We start from the raw sequence: 26,397 nt of genomic DNA, 5'->3' as shown, positions 1-26,397 counted from the left end.
TAATAATTAAACTCTACTTATCCTTTCACCCCCTACTTCTGGGATTCATTCCTTGCTACTTACCATTATTAGTGAATGAGGAGAGAAGCTGTGCAGCAGAATGAGATGTCTCTTTCTTTCTGTTAGCAGCATCTCTCCAAATTCAGTGCATACTGGTCACCTGGTAAATAACCAGACTTTAAATTTAATTTTATTTCTAAAGGAAGACCAACATATTGTTTTAAGATTAATTTACATTATCAATGCTAGTAATTGGTTGTTTCTCTGGCAGTGGAAGAACAGGTGGTCTGAGCTGAAGGGCAGAGCTTAGTTGTAGTGCCTCCAGCAACAATACTGGACTACCTCTAAATTCCATTGGGGGAGGCATTAACCTTTTAATAATTTGACAAGAAACTTTGAGAAATTTCATACCTCATGATTTTTTGAATCAGTCTTAAATTAAGATCTTTGGGTGGTGGAGAGTCTACCACTTCCCTAGGCAAGTTCTTCCACTGGTTAATTAGCATCAGTACTAAAACTCTGCACCTTGTTTCTACTCCAAATTAGTCTAGCTTTATCTTCCAACTGTTGAATTTCATTATGCCTTTTTCTGGTAAAGAGCCATCCTCTATTGGAAATCTCATGCCCATGTAGCTACTTGTAGGACCATGATCAGGTCACCTTCTCTTAAATTAAATTGAGCATCTTCGCACTTACTATAAAGTATGTTTTCCAGTAAACAAATCATTCTCATAGGCCCCTTTTGAAATATGGACACCAGAAGTAGTCTAGTAATGGTTTCATATACAGAGATAATACTTTCTCTATATTCCTGTTTGATATTCATCTGCTTAGATACAATATTGTACCAGGCCCTCATGTTCAACTGGATATTTATTACCCTTTTTCTATCAGTGCATTCCATCTTTATGTGGTAAGCGTTTTCTTTTCTTAAATGTATGACTTTCCATGTGGCTGTACTAAAACCTTGCATGCCTGGGTTTGCCCCACTCTACTGGATATGGGCTATATTGATTTTTTGTATAGTGCTTTTTTTATCTGAATATGTAGGATTAAATCAAATGCCTTAGAAGTTCAAGTATATTATGTTATCCCTCTCTGTATCAACCAAACTTGTGATCTCATCCAAACAGAGTTTGACAAGACTATTTTCCATAAAGCCCATCTTAACTGGCATTAATTATGCTACCAACATTTAATTTGGAAGGTACACAGGCAGTAATCACTGAGTGTGCCAAGGATTGATGTCAGGCTGAGTGACCTATAGGGTACCTGGAGCATTCCATTTACCCTTTTTAAAACCTGCAAAGTCTCAGCACCTGCTCTGCCATGGATTTACAGGGGCTGGGGCTATACCCTAGCCTGTAAACAACTGCCTAGGATTCCCCCCTTCAGTTTGCTGGACCGCAAGGAGCCACACAGGAGACCTGTGGGCACAACTCAGAGATGAAGCCTTTGGGCTCCAACAACCACTGCTTCTCTGCAGCAAGTCTGACTGAAGTTGGAGTCCTGAGAGTGAAATTACCAGCAGAGAGCATAATGCACTTTCCTTAGTATTTGCAGTGGCACCAAGAAGTCTTTTCAATAGTCAACTGGTGTACAGCATTGAAGAGTCCTTCCATTAGCATGAGAAAGGTAAGCTTAAGCAAGAGTCCATCATGTTTGAGAATCTTCTTATCACAGCCCTTTTCCATCTCCAATCTTCAACCTTGTCTACATTTAAGGAAATAATATGCTGTAGGAGTCAATCTTCAGTCATGGAGGTTTCCACTGTCTGGGTAGGGTCTTCCATTCAAATGTGTTGATTCCAGCCAGTCCTCATAGCTGTATGTCTCAAACACCTCTCCCAGGGAAAGAATTCTTTCCCCCTCAAGGTAGTGAGAGAGTGGATACAAAGTCATATGGCTAGTTCATAAAAATATTACAAAGAATTCTCACTTTTGTCACATTTCTTGAGAAGCCCACTGACTATGAATTACTTCAGTATGTTGGAGTGTCAGACTTCATCTTAGAAGCTTTGATCAGTACAGACAGTAAAAGCATCATCCAAATAGTTATGGCTGCAGTATCTTAAGAGCACATGCACACTCAAAGAAGAACAGAACTTTGCCACAATTTAGTACTCTTTCGTGCAAGTTATCAAGCTGTGCTGATTTAAAAGCATTTAACATCCTCCCTAATTACTGATGGCCTACTTCTGTATCATGGATGCAGTGTTGTCATGCTGGTCCCAGGATATTATAGAGAAGTTGGTCTAATAAAAGATATTACCTCGCATAGCTTGTCTCATTTCTGCATCATGATTGATGACTGATAATTTTAGAGGTTGATTGGTTAACATCTATTTGCACTCAGTTCTTAACTCATTGTTTTTATTGCTACCCTTTTTAACCAACTCCTTTCATTACCACACAACTGTGGATTTTGGGGGACCTCAAAGCATTCTTAAACAATTACTAATTTTTGTTTAAAACTTACCATGTTTCTGCCTGTACAGGAGAAAAAGGTGTCTCAATAACAAAAACTAGTTTTCTTTAAACCATTTTTTCTTCTATTAGTCTGAGGGGGGTGGGAATGGAAGGAGAGGGGAAAAAAGAAGTGGAAATTTCAAAACTGGGAGGCTTCTGTTGGAAATGGTAACTATTTCTACTTTACTAGAAACAGGTCATAGGCCTTTATTTATTGGAAATGTAAAGCCTGACTAGCTTTCAGAAACACAGTACAAGTTTTATTGTAAAAAGATGCTCTAATTTACAAACAGGAGTAATTTATTACATTCAAGAAACAGTTTATCCAATAAACTTCACATTACACAGTCATGTAAACATCAAGCAGTTTTCAACCTAAATCTATTAAATCAAAAAACCCACCATACACAAAAGGGTAAAAGTATGGAAAAAACTGAATTAATTTAAGTGTAGATCATTGCATAAGCAGTAGCAACAGCAAGACTGGAATTACAGAAAAACCACCAAGAACTGTTGCCTACTTGAGAATACTACCTTTGTGCGGTCTCATTTATGGGATAAAAGTGCAAATACCAAAAATACCTTCACATTGTTCCTTACCATTTAAATGCTTCATCTTAAACAGTATTGCATTCTGTTTTTTTAAATGGACATTGCCAATCTTCAGGCTAAATGAAAACATACTAATAGATGACAATTTGCTGCAGCTGTCCACCTTAACTATGTAGGAAGGGGACAGATCTTATTGCACTGATGTGCAAATGTTTATAGTGTTTTCCTCTTTCTTCAGTCTGTACCAGTGATTCTCAATGACATAAGCAACTGCTATTAATTCAGTTAGCTATCATTGAGCATAACAGCTTCCCCAAGCCTATAACTGAATGTTGTACTATTTAAAGATGATCACTGACACTTAAGGGTTTCTTAAAATGACAACTGTATTGCCAAATAATCAAGTTAACCAATACAAATATGAAGAACACTGGTTGTTTCTAGTATAAAATACTTTGTCTCTTAAGCTTCTGATCAAATTCACAACTAAAGTCCTAATTAAACACTTACTGACTGAATAAATGACAAAGAAGGCACTTAGGTATTGCAGTTTAACCAGGAAGCTTTTAACATTCAAATATACTAAAGTTACTTGAATTTAAGTAAACATCAGTAACTTGTGTTTTCCACCTAACAAAAAGCCCAGAAATCCCCCAACAGAGTGACTGACATAAGGCTGCAACTTTCATATAGTTGTTGGATCTTAAGATGACAGCAGAGGAAACTTGTGATATTCTAATGCAGCATGCCACTAATTACCATAGTTTCTTAATCAATCTAAACTGACATACATCCTGGCTGGTCTTTCTTTAGTATATTTTACATTTAACAGTATGTACCTGATGTACAAATCTGCCTAGATACATTTAAATACAGTTGTTGAAAAGGGGGTAGTGAGGGAAAGCTGGCTGTTGTGCAAGTACTTACCATCACCATTTTAGTTAATGTTTTCATTGCACAATAACTAAAACGCTCAAATTTGAAGAGAAGGTGATCGCGCAATAAAAATACCGCAAAACATTTCACTGGGTGCTAGCAGCCAATCTCAACGTTTTAGGAATGGCTTACAGACAAGCTTATTACTAAGTAATTTTTAAATATATAACTTGATTCTAGATATCCACATGACATTAGTCAAAGCAGTTGATGACCTACACTACAGATTTGGTTTTTTTGTCCATATATCACATCTCTTAGTTTCAACTTTTCCATCAATTGTCCGGTGACTGAGGAAAAGCGTTACACATTGCCACTCTTGTATTGTATCACAGGGGAACCCTCTGATTATTTATATGATATATATTATAAATATATATAAAGTATTATTTAGGTGCATGCATCATGCAGAAATTTATACAGTGAACTTGAAATAAAACCTCGTTATGTAATCTCGCTACACTGTGAAGAAAGCAGCTATGATCATAAACAAAGTAAGTTTCAGATTACGGAGCCCAAGTTTCTCCATGGAGCTTGGATTTCATTTTCACTACTAGTCTATAAACTGATTAGACATGCTTGGGAATGACCTTGCTTACATTACCTCCCTCTTCAGTATTACAAATTGCCTTTTCTTTTTGTCTTCCTCATCCTCACTTTATCCCTCCCTTAGCACAAAAATAAAAAAAAAAGTTAATTTAGCCTTCCAGTCTCCCAGCACTGGCCCTACTGCTTTGTTTCATGCTTGTTCTAATGTTGATGGGAGAGAGGAATGAAATTCTTGATTCCTATTCAGTTTAAATGTTTTTTTAAAAATACACATGTTCGTCAGAAGGGTTTCAAAATTTTTCCTCTGGCTACAAGATCACTGGCTGTAAAGAATGGAGATGCCAAAAGAGATGCTCTAGACTTAGTGTCCAAAGCCTGCACTTTCTTGCAAGAGGATACACCAAACAGTGTTTATAAAAAAAAAAAAAAAATAGAACTGATGATTCATCATCATCATGTGTTTAGATTTTATGTCAAGTAAAAGCTCCTCTTTAAAACCAGTAATGGTTAAAGCTTGAGTGACACTTTTAGTAAAAACCCAGTTGATTGACAAAAAAAAGTCTAAAACGCCTCTAAAAGGTAGTCAAGCCTGTTTTGTTTCAAACAACACACATGCATGGACAGCCTGACTGTCAGGTTTGCTGTTGCTGTAACCATTTCTGTTCAGGATCCTGCAGCAACAATAGATCTATTATTACACCCCTTTGTAAAAAGTCTGGAAAAAAGCACGACGTATGAGAGACTCACCACCTTTGTTAATATGCTTGTTTTCAAAGTCATTTGTGGGATTTTTGCCATCCATGCACACATGTTGCACAGAGTATTCATGCTTTCCAATTATTATGCATAAATAGTATTAAATGGTAAGTGCTTTATTAGTGTAGAATTTCAATAGCATTTCAGAATATGACACAAAAGCTTATCCTAGACTTCCTTATTTAAGCCAAGATCTCTACCATTGCAGTTCAGCTGTTATTTTCTATACTGATCTGCATTTCAAACTCTAATACTGTAAATGCATATGGAGAGCTGCTTCCATTGACTTTATGGGCAGCCATATGTATCCAAGGATAGAATATGGTCCTTAAATATTTACAAGCATTACACTGTTAAGTAAGAGAAGGAGAGAGCTTTCATGCAACAACTGAAACAGCATAATCCAAGTTTAGCAATGCATTGATATAGCAGGTGTGATACTACAACAGAAGCTATGAAGATATGAATTTAAAAAAAAAAAAAACCCTAGTCAGATTACCTACCAGTGTTCACTCACAGACCCAGGTAGGTAAAATATACCCTTCTGAACAGACAACTCAAGGTGCAGAACCAGTCCGTTATTAAAATGTGTCTTCTGTCAGTATCCAATTATCTTATCCCGCTCCCCTCTTTTGCAGGAAAACAGGCAATACACTGGCATTTACACTAACGTTATGGTGTAGTGGGGAGGGGGAAGTGTCTTCAAGATTTCATTGTCTCTTACCATAAACTGCAAAAGTTTTCCAGTATGGCTAGGTCTTGCTCTATTTCTTCCCCTCAGATTTCAGCGGAAAGTGAAATTTGTTGGGGAGGGGAAGGAGGAGAAGAGGGGAAGCAGTCAGTCATAAACCCAAACGTCTAAGAAAAAGATCCAGTACCACATAACAGAAACGCTCCAAATGTAAATAAACAAACTGCAACCCATACTACGAAAGTAAATTACCAGCAAAAGTCTTAACTATCCAATAAGCAATACAAAAAGCAAGTTTTGATCATGCAGCCTCAGAGAAAGCTGCCTTCAAAATCTGGGTTTTCAAATAGACGGACTGCATTAAATGGAAGGCTCCAAATTAATTCTAAGCAACACTTTCTATATTTGTCTGTTCTTGGCATTATGGTGATTTATTTATTTGCTAGCACTCAGCGTTTCCTCCCTCCCCCAGCATGGTATTTCCAATCTTACACACCCAAGATGTTGATAAATACTACATGAAACACTCCACTGTACCTCATCTGTGCAAAACATGGACCTTCTCTTAAGGCAGCATCCAAATACATTATCTCAAAGTATCTGAAACATTACAATGTTACCAGCGTAAAAAGCAGAGGGCACCAGTCCAACTTGCACAAAAGAAGCAGTTACAGGTCACCTTCTGGTACCTTTCAGAACTTGGATTGCACTCAATACTGTGGCTGTTAGAAAAGGGAAAGTTTCATTAGTAATTGTAACCTATTAATTTTCCAGAGGTAAGTAAACAGCTATTGAAGTATGCCACAGGCTAAGCTTTACACAGTTTTGTACATTTCGCTTTGAAAAGATATGTATTCTCCCACTGGATTTTTGCTATTAACTTCAGGGAAAGCCAGAACATATCTTTAAAACTTTTGTTTGAACAATTTGGTTTGAGAGTTAAGGGCTTCCGTCAATACTATGGATTAGGGGTTATTGGTTACTAAAAAGGTAAAATTGCCTTTGAAATTTAGCTTTGGTATATGCAAAGTAATTACACTACTGTGTATACTGCCTGTGATACCAGTAGTTTATCATCAACCACTGATTAAAGAGTAGCTAATAATGGCTCAACAATCAAGAATTAAAAATTATAGCAGATCAGCACAACTACCTTTTAAAACTCCTTTGTCCTCTATCTCCACCCTCTCAAAATAAAAAAATGCAGATGTGTGACAAATCGTTTTATTCTTCAAAGCAACCTTGGAAAGAGTACATAATACACATTTTTAAAAACCTCCCTAAATAAATATTTTATTCCAGTGTAACACATTTGATGTTTCCATGATTTAAAATCAACTAAACACAGAAATCTATGTTTAAACAACATTACATAAAAATGACAAAACCAGGAAATTCCCAGTCAAGGTCAACAATACATCCATTAACTAAAGCTGTTGGGCTATCAACTTTTCCACTTTCCCAAAAGGACAAGGACACAACCGACACCTTGTTGTTTAACTTACCAGTAATGTCATGGTTTATGTTACATACTAGACTTTAAGTGCCATGGAAATATCCCCTTCACTAGATTCAAGAAGTTCAAGGTTCTTCTCTGATTTGTATGAGGGTGATCAATTAAGATCGCTGTGTGTCCTGGTCTATTCCTGGCAATGCAGGATAGTTCTAAAAATATGGTTAAAATACTCTGACCAGTATCACTTTAAGTTACATTAGGGTGCCCACCACTTTCTTTGAGAAATTGTTTAGAGCCTCACATTTAAGAAATGTTTCCCATACGTTTAGTCTAAATTGCTTTTAGTTCCATGACACAACACCTGATCATATTACCATGGACTCCCTCTTTACTATTCTTTTTCACTCCAGGATGCATGGTTGCAGACTAAAATGAATAAGCATAAACTGGGATTTGGCAAGCACAGAGGTGGAAACACTTGGCTTTGTACCACTATTAAAATTCTGAATCACAGCTAATTTGATTGTTTATTACCTTACAGAAGCCAGGCAGTCATTTCAAGTAAGCAGTCTAGATTTTACTTTAATCATTCTTCTCTCTGTCTGTATTGAATTGCTTTCTCCCTGGGGAGCTAAGAGCAATCACTGGAGAAGAACTAAATATATTTGAATGTGGCTGCATGGACACTTTAGCTGGGGATTCCCCTGGGATCTTTTGAGATGTCTCTACCACAGAGTTTCTCACTGTATCATTCATTTCAATTACTTCGAAGTCTGCTTCATTCCATTCTCCTGCATCCTCTTCATCTTCCTCATCTTCATTAAGTTCAAAGTTGGACAACAAAGCTTTCTGGTCTTCGCTCCCACCACCATCTTTTAACTTACTCTCACTGGGAGAAGTGGCTAATTTATACATCACAGGAAATAGTACTGCTGTCATTACAGATGTTCCCAATGCAGCATACATCATCACAGGGACATTGTGAAGTTTTCCTTCAAGAAACCCAACTACTGCTGGAAAGCACATCTCCCCCAAGGCAGCACCAACTACAAAGAGAGAAGCAGACTTTCCTTGTATGGTGGTGTACTGTTCAATCCAGGAAATGCCACTGGGAAAGATGGTAGCCATTGAAGCACCATACACTGCTGTCCCAACCCAGAGCGAAATTGGATGCTTACTCAACAGTGCCAGGAACAGAGAAGAGACAGTGGAACCTATGACACTCAGCAGAATCATAGTACCAGGGTAGAAACAGGTAGCAAAACAGATGGCCAGTCCTCTGCAAGCTGCAAATGCTCCCCAAAAAAGGGAGTTCAAACCAGCTGCTTCACTTTCTTTCATGTCTGCATAAACCTCTGCATAATTGAAAATGTAAGAGCCATAGGTGACCTCTGCTCCTACATAGCAAAAGAAGAAAAGGAAAAGGAGAATGAGAAGGGCATAGTGGTATTTGGCAATTTGGCATTTCTGCAGAGAAGCTTTTGCTTTATCTCGTGCTGAGCCGGTCCTTGAATACAGAACAACAAACAACATAGAAACTATCAAAATATAGGTCCCTATGACAATGTAGGACCACATAAAGCTCACATTAGAATGCAGTTTCATTGCTGATCCAGACCGTGTGTTAGGTATATCACTCAGAACAGAATGGTTTGTATTTTCATCTTCTGTTTGGACTTTAGGAGATATGAAGCTGCCCAATGCCATTTTTGTCAGGATTGGGGCCACAAAGGCACCCAGTGCAAAACTGAAGTGTAAGGCCTGCATATGTGGTCCAACCTCTGCTCTCCATACATTCAATGCAAGGACATTTCCACCTGCAGATTAAAGAAATGAGGATCCATTTATTTAATACGGAAACTTAAGATACCGTATGGTTTCTTCCCAATCAGTTATTTAGTTAATATATATCTAGACAATCTGTCAGAACAATCTACAGTGGAAGCAGATTATAAAGAACTTATTTTATAATATATGGAATCAAAGGTCATTACCTTTTTCAGGGCATGAAATGTGCAAACTGCAAATCTAGCTAGAGTGAAACTCTGCTTATAAAAATTAAGCAGTAGAAGGTTCCACTGCACATGCCATTTTTTTTACCTTTTTATCTCAAGAACAAGAACTAGCTCATTTCAAACAGTGTTCCATTTGGCACTATTATGGCATTCCAGATAAAGCTCAGATAAATCTTTGACAGAAGATCCTAGGCTGTTTGTGACACTCAGTCCTAGGCTCTCTTCTCAACAGATAGCATCAAATTTGCATTAGAGCTGCTCACTCACTCAGTCACACAAATGGGTTGAATAAGTAGTTAATTGAGGAATATACCTCTACCCCGATATAACGCGACCCGATATAACACGATAAAGCAGCGCTCCGGGAGAGCGGGGCTGCGCACGCTGGCGGATTAAAGCAAGTTCAATATAACACAGTTTTACCTATAACGTGGTAAGATTTTTTGGCTCCCGAGGACAGCGTTATATCGGGATAAAGGTGTACTTGGCAATCTTTCCATGCCATCCCACATACAGTCAGGGATACACCAACAGATTCATTCTAGAGATTATTCCAGCCTGGCATTTACCTCACCATTTGCATCACACTCAGGAAAAAAACTGCTCTTACTGTCTTCAGTATGGATGATGTTACTGTAGTAACAGCGAGAGAGAGTAACTTTAACGGCAAGTGACAATGGATATGAACACAAATTTAGTTTAGCATACATATACCATGCATGCTAGAAAACAAAACATACATATTCCTCCTCCTTCACTAAGCGAAATTTAAGTATTTTAGCAGGCCCTAAGCCTATACTGACAACACAACATGCTTGCCACACAAACTGGAAGTCCTAATGATGAGCATAAACTCAGCTCTTGTGGATCTCTAGCACCTCATGAGTGCGAACAATTCTCTCAGATAGATACAAAGGGAGTTGACAGACTCCCAATGACTCATTCAATCCACAGGACTTCCTGCAGCAGGAAGAGGATCAGTTCACTTACCTGTGTCTAGAACACCCATGGAAGTGCCAATGACTGACATCAGGGCAGTTAACAATAGCGCTTTCTTACACCATGGTATGGCATAAAGACCAACTGCTGTTCCCAACATGGTTAACCCTATAAAGGTAATCCAAAATCCATACTGAAGCTCCAGTTTTCAGCATGACTTCTACAGAGATCCAAAACAGTCAATTTATTATAATTAAATCTGTGTTTTATGATAGACTGAATTAGTGTTCATGACAGCTGGTTGAAAAGACTTAGATGAAACCATTTTTTCCTCAGAAATTGCCTGTTAAAATCAAAATACTTCACAAAATCGAGCCTAATTTGAGCAAAATTTACTTTTTGAGAAAAACTGAAAAAAAGTTCTGACAATGTAAAATGGGATGTTTTGAGATTTTTGGAACAAAAGGTTTTAGTTTTTCATTTTGAAGTGACTGTTTAAAAAAAATTATTTCGTATTACTAGATAGTAATATAAAATAAAAACCAAAATGAAACATTCTGGTTCTGTCAAACCAAGACATTTTGATCACAGAGCACAGCTTATTTTAGATTGGAAGATTTCAAAAATTTTCAGTTTCATTTCAATTCAAAACAAAGTCAAATTTTCAAGTGTCAAATTCTTCACAAAACTGAAATGTCATCCTCTGACCAGCTCTAGTGATCACACTAGGAAGTTCTCAACTGAACTATTTTCTCCAGGTTTCAGAGTAACAGCCGTGTTAGTCTGTATCCGCAAAAAGAAGAACAGGAGTACTTGTGGCACCTTAGAGACTAACAAATTTATTAGAGCATAAGCTTTCGTGGACTACAGCCCACTTCTTCGGATGCATCCGAAGAAGTGGGCTGTAGTCCACGAAAGCTTATGCTCTAATAAATTTGTTAGTCTCTAAGGTGCCACAAGTACTCCTGTTCTTCTATTTTCTCCAATTACTCTCAATGCACAAGTTTAGCTTCCATTAACATTAGTAAGTTATATGCCCACATCATAAATAGGCTCCTAATTCATTGTAGAGTTTCAAAAAGAATAAGCTCTGTTAACAGAATTTATTAAATTTAAACTTAGTCAACCTATGAGATGCGATCTTTTCTCCATTGCTTATCCAATTGAAAATTGAAAGCATGCGAATTATTTCTCAAATTGACAACACATGAAAAATTAAGGCAAAACCTAAGAAATAGTTCTACAGATAACTGTGTTTAGAGCTTGCCATCAGTTCACCTTACTTTTGAATATAATAAGCATGAAAGATTTTGCTTTATTAGTTCAGAAATCTCTGTTTCAGATAAATTTGTCTTCAGATTACTTACTTGCCTCCTGTCTGACAGATAAATGAGAATCAATGAGAAGCAGAAGATTGGTAATAGACTTTATTTATAAATTTTGTGCATGTCAGGGTTTAATGGAACAGGCGAACAATTTTAGCGGGTGCAGTGTATTTTAACAGAGGTTGAGTTTGCAACATTTTTTTTTTTGTAGAAGTTGTAACTCAACTGTGTGAAATGGTATCACTGACAGCACTACAGGTGATCAAACGCGAGTCTCAGCTGAGCTTCTCTCATTTTTCTCATGTAGCTTGTGATGTGGCCATTTTCAAATTTGATTTGTTTTATATAAATATTCTCAGAACCAGCCATTTGACATAGAAAAAAAAATCCAACTCTGCTTCTCTTTGTTTCAGCAAAAGGCATCTTTTATTCAGTTCTGATAGAGATAGATGTGGTCTTTTGCAATAAAAGGAGACAGGAATGAAACTGACAACTAGAAACAGAATTTCATAGTTTTTAAATTACATCACTCCTGCAGCAGTGTACAATATTTTTAAAGGAGTATGACAATGCTGGTGATAGTATACATGCAACTTTCATCGTGCAAGACTCCGGGGTAAAGGCCAACAGGATACTTGCATGACACACCAAGATAAGGGAGATGAAAGCTGGCTTGAGATATATTTTTGAACACAACTTTCACAATTTGTTACTATACCAAGCCCTCTGGAAATAGTGCAGGTTATGACACTTAATAAAGATATTAGAGATTCATCAAGCTATACATTCGTCACATACAAAAGAATTATTTTGAGTACACTTACCCAAGAGGAGATGAGGGTTCATGCAGTCAAAGATAATCCCTCCAATCACTGAACCACCAAGGTACCCCAGAGAACGACCCACAAAAATGTAGTAAATATCACTGACATTTTTATTCACATTTGCAGCCAAATCTTGAAATGTAGGTCCCAGGATAGCAATGCTCATACCCTGAAAAACAGTGAGGATCTTTTGTTTGTTCATTTTAGAGGGCAGAAGGTTAACAAAATAAACTCTCACCAGCAGCAAGAAATGATATAGTTCATATTATGTTACTAAGACTTTGTCTGCAAACAAAAATTATACCATTTTAATTAAGTCACTTTAGAAACTGATTTAGTTAAACAATGCAGTCTTATGTTGGGGGCACTCTTATTTTGGTTTCAGAGTGCCAGTTATCAATTTAACTTACAGCTAGGTAAGGAATTTCACCTAAGACAAGCCCGAAATAGGTTGGCAGGTTACTTAGGGTATGTCTCACAGCAGCGCTGTGAGGTGGGCAGTGTAGTCACGATTTATCACTGGGGGAGACCTCTCCCGGCGATAAAAAATAACCACCCCAAACGAGGGGTGGTAGCTTTATCACCAGGAGTGTGGCTCCCGGTGATAGAGCGCTGTCTATACTGGCGCTTTTAAGCTCTAAACCATTTGTCACTCAGGGGGGTGTTTTTTCACACCCCTGAACGACTAAAGTTTTAGCGCTGAAAGCGGCAGTATAGACACAGCCTTACACAGCAAGCTCTTCAAGGCAGGGATAGTCTTTTTGTCTGTTTTTGTACAGCACAATTGAGTTCTGGTCCTGGACTATGACTCCTAGGTACCATGGTAATACTTCTAATGAGTAAGGCTACAATTTAGTCCCGGAGGTCGTGGAAGTCACAAGACTCCGTGACTTCCAGCGACCTCCATGACTTCAGCAATTGGGAGCTGCACGGTCCCCCGCCGCCCACAGGGCCAGGAGCTGTGGATACCCCTGCTGCCTCTGGCGGCCATCCGGGGTGGCGGGGAACCCCCAAGCTCGCAGGCAGTGGAGGCAGCATGGGAACTCCCAGCCGTGGCGGGGGAACCCCCGGGCTCCCGGCTCACCATGAGCCTCTGGCCCCTGTGGGGGTGACATGGGAGCCGGGGGCACCCCACAGCTCTCAGCCTCCATAGGCAGTGGACAACCCCCAGAGCTGCAGGTAGTAGGGGTACCCCGCAGTCCCCTGCACAGCTGCCCCACTTCAGGTGGTTTGGGGATACGCAGATCCCCATTTTGTCCCGGATATTTTTAGTAAAAGTCAGGGACAAGTCATGGCTTCCATTAATTTTTCTTTTTTGCCCGTGACCTGTCCCTGACTTTTACTAAAAATATCCAGGACAAAATCTTAGCCTTACTAATGAATAATAAATATTAAAATATCACTTGATGTAATCCAAATCTGTTCTAGCGAGATCATCTCTAAATTTACATACACGTTTTCTTTTAACTGTGTGAAAAGCACCAAGTGAAATTTAAGTTTCGCTTGCAGTCACCTTTGGAATAAGCTTGTGGCGCACCCAAGTGAGTTTCACAGTACCTCATCGTGAGAACAATACCAAAGGAAAACTTAGCTGTCTGGGACAGTCATCATTTCAGTACCAGCAGTGTGCTCAATGCTGTGCAAAATAAAGGTTCTTATACAATCCAATGCTACAGAAACATTACTCCTCAAGCAGCTGAGATAGTATTTTGGGCTTGGTTTGTCTCACAGGCAGGTGAAACTATCTAGAAATTACCAGGAAGCCCACATGGCTGATTTGAACCCTAGGGCTCTATCAATACTCTCTGTGCTGACTCATTAGTTTATTACTATCTGAATGGTGTGGAGAGAATGAATAAAGCAGTGTTATTTATCCCTCTACATAACACAAGAACCAGGGGTCACCCAATGAAATTAATAGATAGCAGATTTAAAACAAACATAAGGTAGTATTTCTTCACACAGCCCACCGGTATCCTGTGGAACTCGTTGCCAGGGGATGTTGCAAAGGCCAAAACTATAACAGGGGTAAAAAAAAAATACATACATTCATGGAGCATAGGTCCAGCAATAGCAATTAGCCAAGATAGTCAGAGATGCAGCCCCATGCTCTGGGTATCCCTAAACCTCCATGTATCAGTAGCTGGGACTGGACAACAGGGGGTGGCTCTATCACTAATTACCCTGTTCGGGTCCTCGCTGAAGCAGCTGGCCGCGGCCCCGTCAGAGACCAGATATGGGGCTAGAGGGACCATTGCTCTGCCCCAGTACTGCAGGTCCTGTTCTCACTAGCCCCGCGGGAGAAGGGGCTGCGTCAAACCATCACCTTCACCAGGTCCACCCCCAGCACAGGGGCTCCCCCGGGCCGTCGGTGCCCGCAAGGCGGAAGGGGAGCTCCAGCCCGGGCCCAGCCCCGCTCACCAGGCCCAGGAAGGCGGAGCACAGCACCCCGGAGATGCACCATCGCAGCAGCAGCGCCGCTCCCTCCCCGCCCCGGCTCCTGCCGCCGCCGCCGCCGGCTACGATCACCTCAGGCCGCGGCGCGGGCTCCGGGAGGAGACTCTGCTCCGCCGCCGCCGCCGGCCCCTCGCCGCCCCGCCGCGTGTCCTCCGCCTCCGGCCGGGCGAAGCGAACCTGCTTCTTCCTGCCGGCGCCGGCCATGGCTCCGAGTGCGGGGAGCGGGCCGGGACGGCCCCGCCCCCACGGGCCGCAGACACCGAGACACCGGCGTCTCCACTAACGTGACGCGCGGAACGAGCCAGGGACTACAACTCCCAGCGTGCACCGCGGTAGGTGGGGCGGGGAGACGCGGTGCACGCCGGGAGCTGAGAGGCGGTGACTGGCTCGCAGTCGCTGCCCGCGTATGGACGTTGCCTGGCAGCCGGGGGACCCGGGAGGGCGCTTGGCCCGGGTACAAAATGGCGGCAGATTCGCCCACCCCTCCCTATTCACCAACCTCGTTTTCGCTTTGTGGGCACGTGAGCACAAACCACCCAAAACAGCGGCCGTGCGCGAGGCACGTGACTGTGCACCTGGCCACCCTGGCAACCTCGGGGGCGGACTGGCAGCGGCCGGCATTGTACCGCCCCGCCCGTGGCGGCGCTCTCGCCGCCCTCCCCCCCAGGCTCCGGTTGCCTGCCTTCCTCCCCCCCCCCCCCCACGCAGGGTGGGGCGGGGGCGGCCGGCGGCTTTTTTGCCTGGGGCGGCAAAAAAGCCAGAGCCGGCCCTGCCCATGTGCCAGACAAAGCACCACGGTGCAATGACACCAAAGGCCTCAGCTGAGCCTGCTGGCCGAGGAGGGGAGTCTCGGCCCCTGTCTCGCTTACCCGCCCCCTACTGTGCGCGAGGGGCAAGCCCTAGTGTGTGCTTGCTGCAGGGTAAGGCCCCTACTCTCGTCCCCTAAAGTACCTACTCTATTTGCACTACATTGATGACATCTTCATCATCTGGACCCATGGAAAACAAGCCCTTGAGGAATTCCACCATGATTTCAACAATTTCCATCCCACCATCAACCTCAGCCTGGACCAGTCCACACAAGCGGTCCATTTCCTTGACACTACTGTGCTAATAAGCAATGGTCACATAAACACCACCCTATACCAGAAACCTACTGACCGCTATACTTACCTACATGCCTCCAGCTTCCATCCAGGCCACAACACACGATCCATTTTCTACAGCCAAGCTTTAAGATACAAACACATTTTCTCCAATCCCTCAGACAGAGACAAACACCTACAAGATCTCTATCAAGCCTTCTTAAAACTACAATACCCACCTTCTGAAGTGAAAAAAACTGATTGACAGAGCCAGAAGAGTACACAGACGTCATCTACTACAGGACAGGCCCAACAAAGAAAATAACAAAACGCCACTAGCCATCACCTTCAGCCCTCAACTAAAACCTCTCCAGCACATCATCAAAGATCTACAACCTATCCTGAAAGATGATCCCTCACTCTCACAAATCTTGGGAGACAGAGCAGTCCTCGCTTACAGACAGCCTCCCAACCTGAAGCAAATACTCACCAGCAACCACACAACAAAAACACGAACCCAGGAACCTATCCTTGCAACAAAGCCCAATGCCAACTCTGTCCACATATTTATTCAAATGACACCATCATAGGATCTAATCACATTAGCCACACCATCAGGGGCTCCTTCACCTGCATATCTACCAATGTGATATATGCCATCATGTGCCAGCAATGCCCCTCTGCCATGTACATTGGCCAAACCAGACAGTCTCTACGCAAAAGAATAAATGGACACAAATCTGACATCAGGAATCATAACATTCAAAAACCAGTAGGAGAACACTTCAACCTCTCTGGTCACTCAGTAACAGAATTAAAGGTGGCAATTTTGCAACAGAAAAGCTTCAAAAACAGACTCCAATGAGAAACTGCTGAGCTTGAATTAATGTGCAAACTAGATACCATTCACTTGGGTTTGAATAGAGACTGGGAGTGGCTGGGTCATTACACATATTGAATCTATTTCCCCATGTTAAGTATCCTCACACCTTCTTGTCAACTGTCTAAAATGGGCCATCTTGATCATCACCACAAAAAAAATTTTTTCTCCTGCCCCCTACTGTGCGCGAGGGGCTCACAGTAGCTCATCTTAATTAATTAGCCTCTTACAGTTGGTATGGCTACTTCCACTTTTTCATGTTCTCTGTATGTATATATATCTTCTTACTATATGTTCCATTCTGTACATCTGATGAAGTGGGCTGTAGCCCACGAAAGCTTATGCTCAAATAAATGTGTTAGTCTCTAAGGTGCCACAAGTACTCCTGTTCTTTTTGCAGATACAGACTAACACAGTTGCTACTCTGAAACCTGTCATTTTGCAGATAGGTAACAGCCCCCACCTGTAATTGTTGAGGAGCCCTGCTCCAAGCTCTGTTCCTAACCCTGGCACAAACTTCCTTTGGGAAGTGGGTTGGGCAAGTCACTGACAGGCATAAGTTTTCCAAGAGCACTTACTCATTGTGTGTGCCTAATTTACAACACCTAGGACTTGTTTTTAGCAGTAATGAGCACTCACTAGTAGCTAAAATAATTGAGTGTTCCAGCTGCTCAGTGCTTTAGACACAGCTGCTGAGACACTCGAGAGGCATGGCAGCAGCAGAGCTCTTAAACAATAAAGCAACCAAAATTCATGGACTCTTTCCAAAATGTTAGCAGTGCCAGTTCTGTGCCTTTCTTACCTTACCCATAAATGGGAATAAGAAGGGAGTTTCACTGAAAAGGTGTGCAATAGACAGATTCAATAAAGCACCACTTCCACAAAGTCCACAAACACATAATTAACTGTTGAGGACACACTTTCAAGTCCCCTTAAAGTCAATAGGGTTTTAGTCCTTTGCTGAACAGGGATAAACTTAAATATGCATTTACATAGCTGCCACATCAGCTCTGTGTAAGCTGGAAAGCTTGTCTCTCTCACCAACAGAAGCTGGTCCAATAAAAAAATATTACTTCACCCACCTTATCTCTCTAATATACTGTAACATGGCTACAACAACACTTCATGCAAGATCTATGACGTGTTCAAACAGTGTGATTTCCAGAGGCTCATAGTCCAGTAAATTAAAACCATTTTTTTCCATCAGAACCCTTAAAAGCCCTCCTTAGGGAAGCCAATTTCCATGCCTAATTTCAACTCTTGGTTCTCAGCTATTTCAACTATCAAGTTATTTACAAAAAAAAAAAGAGATCATGTTTTGTAATGGGGAAAGTATCTTTTTTCACTCTAATCTCACTCAAAAACAAATTAAACATTTTTCCCCCTCAAACTTTCTAGAATTATTTACCCTTTGGTTAAATAATTATTTACCCTTTGGTTCGGAAAATTTCAGTATGAAAGGTGTACATTTCAGACAGTTATATGGCTGGAAATGGAGTTATAATGGAAACTATTATAGAACAGAACCATAAGGGGTTGTGAACAGAGACTACTGGAGGGAAAAAAATCAACAGTTTTCTGACTGAATTATTCCTGAATACTTTGAAAGCCACTGTTTACAGTAGAATTACATTCAGTTTATAAGGAAAGATTACAAGTGATGTAGTTACTTGGCTTCCTTGTATTCCAGTGGCTTGCATATACCGTTTGTGAGCTAAAGTAAATATAACATCTCCCCCTTTCATGTGCTCACCCTGATTAACCCAGCAAATACCATTTTGGACCACACTGTACCTACAGTTATTCTGAGTACAAGTCTGCATTCCAAAGTCTTAAACTTCATATTAGGAACTAAACACACTAACTCTCTACAAGAGCATGCACACACAGAGATATTATATAGTGTATATTTACAGAAAGGGAGGTTCCCACACGCTCAGGTATGGAAACACCTAGCCCTAATCTAAACTGCCATAATTTGATATATATTTTACCTGTACAGAGAGTGAGCTTTTGAATAACAGTGTCTGAAAGATTTGTCTCTCTCTTAGGGCTTGTGTACATGGGGAAATTGACTGGCATAGCTGTTTCTAAATAACTACAGTTTTCCATTATAGCTATAGAATAACACAGTAGAATAGCTTCCATAATAAGAGTCCACACAGGGAGTTCTTCCAGCTAGCAATAGTGTTTTAAATGTACATCTTACCTTATTCCTGAATAACTTCCCCTTAGGCAATGGTATTATGTTTGAATATAACATAGGGCATTGAAGGCCTGATTTTCACAACTATAGATGCTAACATAGCATAGCACATTGTGCATACGATTATCAATGATTGTGTGCAAACTGAGTACTTGCAAATAAGCAAATATGAATCTGTGTGTAGAAATACTCTGCTTGCACACGCAGTCTCGCTAGTTGTTCATTCAATTTAGATGTGATTGTCTGGATAGCTTTGAAAATCAAGCCTTAACAGTACATCAATTTATAGCTTTATGTTTCTTAGAGGGGCTGAGCATCCACCGCTTCATTTGAAGTCTGAGGAAGCTACAGGTGCCACCATTTCTGGAAAAAAGGCTTTCTAATCCTCAAACAACGTTAATTCCTTAAAATCTTGCCTCATTTTCTTTCCTCGATAGGAGAGTCCAAAACCCAGATAACCTGAAGTGAATGTGGCAGAATATCCTTTCAGATTCAAATACTTTAGTTGTGTGGTTTTATTTTATTGTATTGACTTTTTGAACAATAGGCTACCATATTCAGCTAATTTATACTTTCAATATTATTTTATGCAAACTGGAATGGAGACAAAAAAGGTTACAGTTTATTTTATTAAACTGTTGTGCTAATAATAACTTGAGAAATGACTCTTGTACTCAGTCTCAGATTACTTAACAAACTGGTCTTTGTTTCCTATGTTAAGTGTCATATTATGTTTCTGGTGGTCGCACCTGCCAGGTGTCCTAGAGCCAAATTCCAATAAAATAATCCCACCCAATATATTCTGTCCTAGAGCCAAATTCCAATAAAATAATCCCACCCAATATATTTAGCTTCCCCATTACTAAATCCTTCCAGAATGTATTTGAGGAGCTTCCATGGCCATATAAATATTATTTATTGCTCACCTCATTCTATAGGAGCTTTCCTTACAATTTTTATTTTCTAGCAGAGACAGTGGCAGTAAAGGCTTCTCTATACCATCCAGTATGCCACAGCTCTGTTCTGCATGAGAATAGAGCTCTTCCTCCTTATTCAGTCCTTGACTGGCAGTCCACACTGCCAAAGGTCACAGGGGCTGTCCATAAATTACATAACCTTTAAGAAAAATTTTCAAGACCTTCCCACCCCTTGTAACACTTTGTAAATAATGGACCAAATTCACAAGATTAAAGACATACCCCAAATGAGTTACATAATTTATGACAGCCCCATAGGTCAAATTTGATACAGTAAAACTTGTCTGAGACCAACCTTTTTATCCAGTATCCTACCTTGAGACCACCAGAAAGTATTCCCAGTGTATTGTAGTAAAGTTTTGTTCCACCTATACCAATAGGCCACAGACCCTTGTGACTATTCAAGACAGGTTTTCCTATATCTGATTGGAAAGCTAAAGGAAATTACCTTTTGAATCACCTCCACATTGTGCTATAGCCAGCACCAATGCCCTTTGTAAATCAGGGCATTACATTACTTCTCTAGCAGGACCTCTTATGTTTTGATATTTTTGTAGTTCTTTTTTATGTTATGCTGGTGAGTACCTGCAGGATTGTGCCTTTCCTCGGCTTACTCCTCTTTACACCATAAGTTTTACGGTCTCAGTGTTACAGCTGTTTACTATATCCATTATCTCTTGTCTTGTATTTAGATCACAAGCTCTTCAGGGCAAGGACAGCAGCTTTGTTGTATGTTTATAGCATCTAGCACAGTGAGGCTAGGGCCTGTAGGTACAAGCACAATACAAATAAATACAGTATAGATGATTTCTTGCTTTTATCATACAACATACAAAAAAAAAACCCCACACCTCACCTATGTTAAAAGAGCATAAAGGTTGCAAAGTCAAGCGCTCAAAAGTTAGTGTTAGTTCTGGCATTTCCTATTTGTGTAACTTTAATCCAGCCTCTTCTGCCCATAGATGTTATCATTTTGACAAACATCAGTTAGTGTCAAGAGGTAGAAGCAGAACCCCTCTTCTGGGACACAGTCCAGTGTTAGGTACAAGAAAATGCCCCTTCTCTTCTTGCAACCTTCTGTCTCATTCACTGTCTGGCCTGGGCACTGCATAAGATAGAGAGGTATTATAGAACAAATGGTATGTGCTCATGTAATTAAAGTCTGCACCATAACACATACACATAAGGGGGGGGTTAAAGTAAGATCGCACAGGCTACCTTAATTCTGGCATTTCCGAACTTCTGAGAGCTTGGCTTTACAGGTTGAATGTTCTAATGGTTCTTGTATGTAATTTCCTAGGTTTTGGGTTTTTTTAAGCAAACTGAGAAAATTAATTTCATCATACAGAACTACATTGCCATCCTCCCTGTGCATGAGCCATCAGCAGTCTTGGACCCAGGAGGAACTTTAAATCTACAGCACAGACCTGTACAATTTGAGCTAGAGCAATAAATTTAAGAGCAGCAAGAGAGGTAAATAGTTTTAATCCATGGACCAGAAATCCTTCAGAATTAGAGTTAAATGCTAACTATCATCATTAATTCCGGTGTGTGTGTGTGCGTATTGTATAGTACCCACTCTCCTGGCCATCCACACTGCAGGGATGGGGCAAAGGACGCTGTTAGGATACAAGTGGCTACCTAACGGCAGCATGGCTTCTGAGGGATCCCTATTACAATGGGAAAGAGGGACCTCATCAGTAACATGGAGGGCTGCCTCACGAGCTATGATTTTTCTTTATACCTCTGGAAAATCCTTGGTCCATTGACCTTTTTATCATATCAGACTAACAAACTTATCCTAGAAGGGAGTAACCCAGATACTTCATTGCAGTCACAGGGATTTTAACTTTCCCTTCAAGCAATCAGTCTTCGGGTTCCAGGGCTTAAGCTGATCACCAGCTGAAGCCCAGCAGATTTCCCACACAGTGCAGTACTGCACAGTTAGGTTCATTGTGTGGGTTTACTCTAGCCACTGAAACATCACCAGCCACAGAAGATCCTTTACAATCCTGACATGTAACCATCCTCTCCAGCTCTGTACCTCCTGCTCAACCCCCTCTTTGAGATAGACCCATGTCAATAACATATACACACAGGCAGTGTACATGGACATGCCAATCCATCTTCTCCACCAAAACCTCATTTTCCTGGACAGTGGTGTGCCCACAACCTCAGTCCACAAGGCTTTCCACCTCCCAGCCCGAGCAGTATCACATATGGCTAGGTCCCAATGCCATTCAGGGAGGACCCAGGACAAAAATGTGGCTGTAACAACCACCCAGGTAATCACACTCCATTATCTGGCATTCTCACCTAATATCCCCAGGTGTACTTCATCTGAAGCACACTACTGGACTTCTCGCCTGCCCCCAGAGTGTGGGACTCACCAGGGCCCTGGGTAGCTTCTGCACATCCCCCTGTTTGGGATACTTTGGACCCTCTCTATTTGAGAGTTTCCTTGTGATGCCCCAGATTGGGGTAGCCCCTCTTCCAGAGTGAATCACTTGGTCTGCCACATCATTCAGCTCCTTTGGCCTCAAAATAGGCTTTGCCCACTCAACAGCCTCACCTGCCGAGGCAGTTTGGGCTTGCCTTCCTCAGCTGTAGGCTCCCATCAGTAGAACCTTCAAGAACTTGGTCTAGAATCACCTGGTCTGTGATTTTCTCTATGGAACTAGTCTCTGGGCATAACTACCAGGCAGCGAGGTCCCATAATCTCTGAGCAACTACCTGTGGTTATGCTCTCCATGGGAAGAGTTCATCCCAGAAATGGTGCTGTATGCTTCAGAGACAGTTTCAGTCTATCCAAGAGATCAGCCTTCACCACAGGCTAGGAGTTTGCCTGCTTGTTGCTCACCACTCAGTAGACTGCCTGTGCCTCGCCCGTCAGAGCCACCCAGGTAGACTCTTCCCAATGCACTGACCACTCATTCAAAGATACAGAGGAAGGCCTCCTGGTCATTCTCTGGCTCCAGCATTACCAGACAGCTTGAACTACCCTCTCCAATACCAACTGAAGTCCCCGGAGCTTTTCAGCCCAGCTGCTTCCACAACCACTCCTGTTGCTGGGCCTCCTACCACCACTGCTGAGCAGTAAATTGTGCTGCTTGCTGTTTCTACAGGCTTTCCATCAATTACAGGAGCAGGGTCTGGGTGTGTTGCTGCTGTTCTTGCTGCCGCTGCATCATCACCAGCAGGCATGTCATCTCCTCCATCTTTCCAAGTTACCCAAACTGGGTGGAACATCAGTCAATACTCACTGGCTTCCATTTCCCCTCAATTCCAGTGGTCAATTGCCTGCCCATATTCTCCACCATGTTTTATAGCATGTTCTTACCAGAGCACCCCATTTCTGGCATTATGTTGTGCTGCAGCCACTCAGCGTGTTTCCTTGCTGATTTTCACTGCTTCACCCAACCTCCACTGTATTCTGGGTTGCACAGACTTAACTCTCCAGCTTGGTAATTTACAGTTCTACCCCTTCCAGGCACTCAAAGTTCAAAACAAGAATGAAGCAACATAAACAAACTCTTCCTTTTCCTCCAGTAAATTTGCTAGGCAAAGTCTGGCCCTGGCCAGCCTTCTCTCCTACAGTGAGAGTTCCACATTTACGCTCTTTCTTCTAGGTTACTGGCCTAGTGGATAGGGAGGAAGCAATAGACATGATATACCTTGATTTCAGTAAGACTTTTGACATAGTCCCACATGATGTCCTCATAAGCAAACTAGGGAAATGTGGTCTAGATGAACGTATGACAAGGTGGATGCACAACTGGTTGAAAGACTGTAATCAAAGAGGAGTTATCAATGGTTCGCTGTCAAACTGGGAGGGCATAGCTAGTGGGGTTCCGCCAGGGTCCGTCCTTGTTCTGGTACTTTTCAGTATTTTCATTAATGACTTGGAGAAGGAGTGGACAATATGCTTATAAAAATCTGCAGATGGCACCAAGCTGGGAGGGGTTGCAAGCACTTTGGAGGACAGGATTAAAATTTCAAACAAATAACCTTGACAAATTAGAGAATTGGTCTGAAATTAACAAGATGAAATTCAATAAAAACAAGTGCAAAGTACTAAACTTAGGAAGGGGGAATCAAAGGCACAGCCTCAAAATGGAAAATAACTGGGTAGGCGGTAGTATTGCTGAAAAGTATCTGGGTGGATCACAAATTGAATATATGAGTCAACAATGTGATGCAGTCACAAAAAAGGCTAATCATTCTGGGGTGTATTAAAAGGAACGTCATAGGTAAGACAGGAGGTAATTGTCCATCTTTCCTCACCACCGGTGAGGCCTTAACTGGAGTACTGTGTCCAATTCCAGGTGCCATGCTTTAAAAAAAATATATGGACAAATTGTAGAGAGTCCAGAGAAGAGCAACAAAAATGATAAAAGGTTTTGAAAACCAGACCTATGAGGAAAGGTAGAAAAACTTGGCACGTTTAATCTTGACAAAAGGCAACTGAAGGAGGACCAGGTAACAGTCTTCAAATATGATAAGGGCTGTTACAAAGAGGGCAGTGATCAGTTCTCCTTGTCTTCTGAAGCTACGACAAGAAGTAATGGCATTAATCTGCATCAAGAGAGATTTGGGTTAGAGGGGCATGTACATGGCAGGGGGCATTGCTGGCACATGATGGCATATATCACATTGGTAGATGTGCAGGTGAATGAGCCCTTGATGGTGTGGCTCATGTGGTTAGATCCTATGATGGTGTCCCTTGAATATATATGCGGACAGAGTTGGCAACGGGGTTTGTTGCAGGGGTTGGTTCCTGAGTTAATGTTTCTGTTGTGTGGTGTGTAGTTGCTGGTGGGTATTTGCTTCAGGTTGGGGGGCTGTCTGTAAGTGAGGACTGGCCTATCTCCCAAGATTCACCTGCACATCTACCAATGTGATATATGCCATCATGCCCCTCTGCCATGTACAATGGCCAAACCGGACAGTCTCTACACAAAAGAATAAATGGACACAAATCAGACATCAAGAATTGTAACATTCAAAAACAACTAGGAGAGCACTTCAATCTCCCTGGACACTCAATAACAGACTTAAAAGTCGCCATTCTTCAACAAAAAAACTTCAAAAACAGACTTCAGCGAGAAACTGCAGATCTTGAATTAATTTGCAAACTTGACACCATCAAATTAGGCCTGAATAAAGATTAGGAGTGGCTGGGTCACTACAAAAAATAATTTTCCCTCTGTTGATATTCACCCCTTCTTGTCAACTGTTTGGAATGGGCCACATCCACCCTAATTGTATTGGTGTTGTTAGCACTGACCCCCTCACGTGGTAAGACAACTCCCATCTTTTCATGTGGTCTATATTTATACCTGCTTACTGTATTTTCCAATCCATGCATCTGCTGAAGTGGGTGATAGCCCACGAAAGCTTATGCCCAAATAAATTTGTTAGTCTCTAAGGTGCCACAAGGACTCCTCCTTGTGCTTGCGTGCATTTCCTCAATAAGCCATTAACATTGTTTGGCCTTTTTACTGTTGTACCTAAAAGGCTGCTTGTGGGTGTTTTCAACCTCACAACATGTTTCAGTAACACATATAAGCCAAACTTGGTAACTTCACATACGATAGCACATAAAATCCAACGAGATATTAACATCTAGCAGATCAAGACTTTTAGAATGATACCTCACAAGGCATACTTTGTACAAAACATATCCTAATTACATGACAGTGGTGAATATTGGGGTGCCAAGGTGTCACATATCCCATGCCACAGGGATAGGTATCCTAATTAGAACACATTTTACCTTTCTAGGTTACCTATCAGCATATCTGACCACTGGTAACATGGTATTTATAATTAGCATATTTTACTCTATCTGTTCTTTAATGTTTAAGAATCCTATTCTGGCAGGGTATGCCATTCTCCTTTCTCAGTTATATATCCTAATGGGAACTAAAGGAAAAAAATAATAATGAAGGTTGAGGAATACTTTTTTATACCTACAATGATTAAGGAACGTTCTCTGACATAAGAATTACTTAATTCCTTTATTAAATGACATCCATTATATTGTCATTAATATTATTCACACACCTTATTTCCCATATGTTTACATAATTTCATAAATATTCCCAGTTACTGTTTCTGATCATGCTACAATTTATATATACATTGGACTAGTACAGTCAGAGGCAAATCTTCATCCTATTGAAGACAATGGCAAAACTCCCATTTGCTTCAATGGCTGCAAGATTGGGTCAAGGAGTCCCAAGATCATAGAAAATGCTCTGCTTATCTGCTAGCAGTAT

General features: G+C 41.2%; 1 protein-coding gene across 6 annotated transcripts; it reads right to left on the bottom strand.

The window, feature by feature from the left end:
- Nucleotides 1-7,160: 7,160 nt before the first annotated feature.
- MFSD4B (major facilitator superfamily domain containing 4B) lies at nt 7,161-15,325 on the bottom strand. Of its 6 annotated transcripts, XM_065590252.1 has the most exons (5): nt 14,933-15,119; nt 14,482-14,528; nt 12,512-12,680; nt 10,414-10,530; nt 7,161-9,225 (listed from the first exon to the last, which is right to left on the bottom strand). In XM_065590252.1, the coding sequence occupies exons 1-5, from the start codon at nt 14,973-14,975 to the stop codon at nt 7,991-7,993; spliced, it is 1,611 nt and encodes a 536-aa protein (XP_065446324.1). In that variant the 5' UTR covers nt 14,976-15,119; the 3' UTR covers nt 7,161-7,990. The 6 variants fall into 6 exon arrangements, with proteins under 6 accessions (XP_065446324.1, XP_042713632.2, XP_008163153.2 ...); XM_042857698.2 differs by lacking the exon at nt 14,482-14,528 and having other exon boundaries at nt 15,041-15,320; XM_008164931.4 differs by lacking the exon at nt 14,482-14,528 and having other exon boundaries at nt 14,933-15,318.
- Nucleotides 15,326-26,397: the final 11,072 nt, after the last annotated feature.

This window comes from Chrysemys picta, chromosome 3, assembly GCF_011386835.1.
Source record: "Chrysemys picta bellii isolate R12L10 chromosome 3, ASM1138683v2, whole genome shotgun sequence".
Taxonomy (NCBI): Eukaryota; Metazoa; Chordata; order Testudines; family Emydidae; genus Chrysemys; species Chrysemys picta.
Note: the sequence above shows the minus strand (reverse complement) of the source record. Positions and strands in the feature narration are given on the sequence as shown.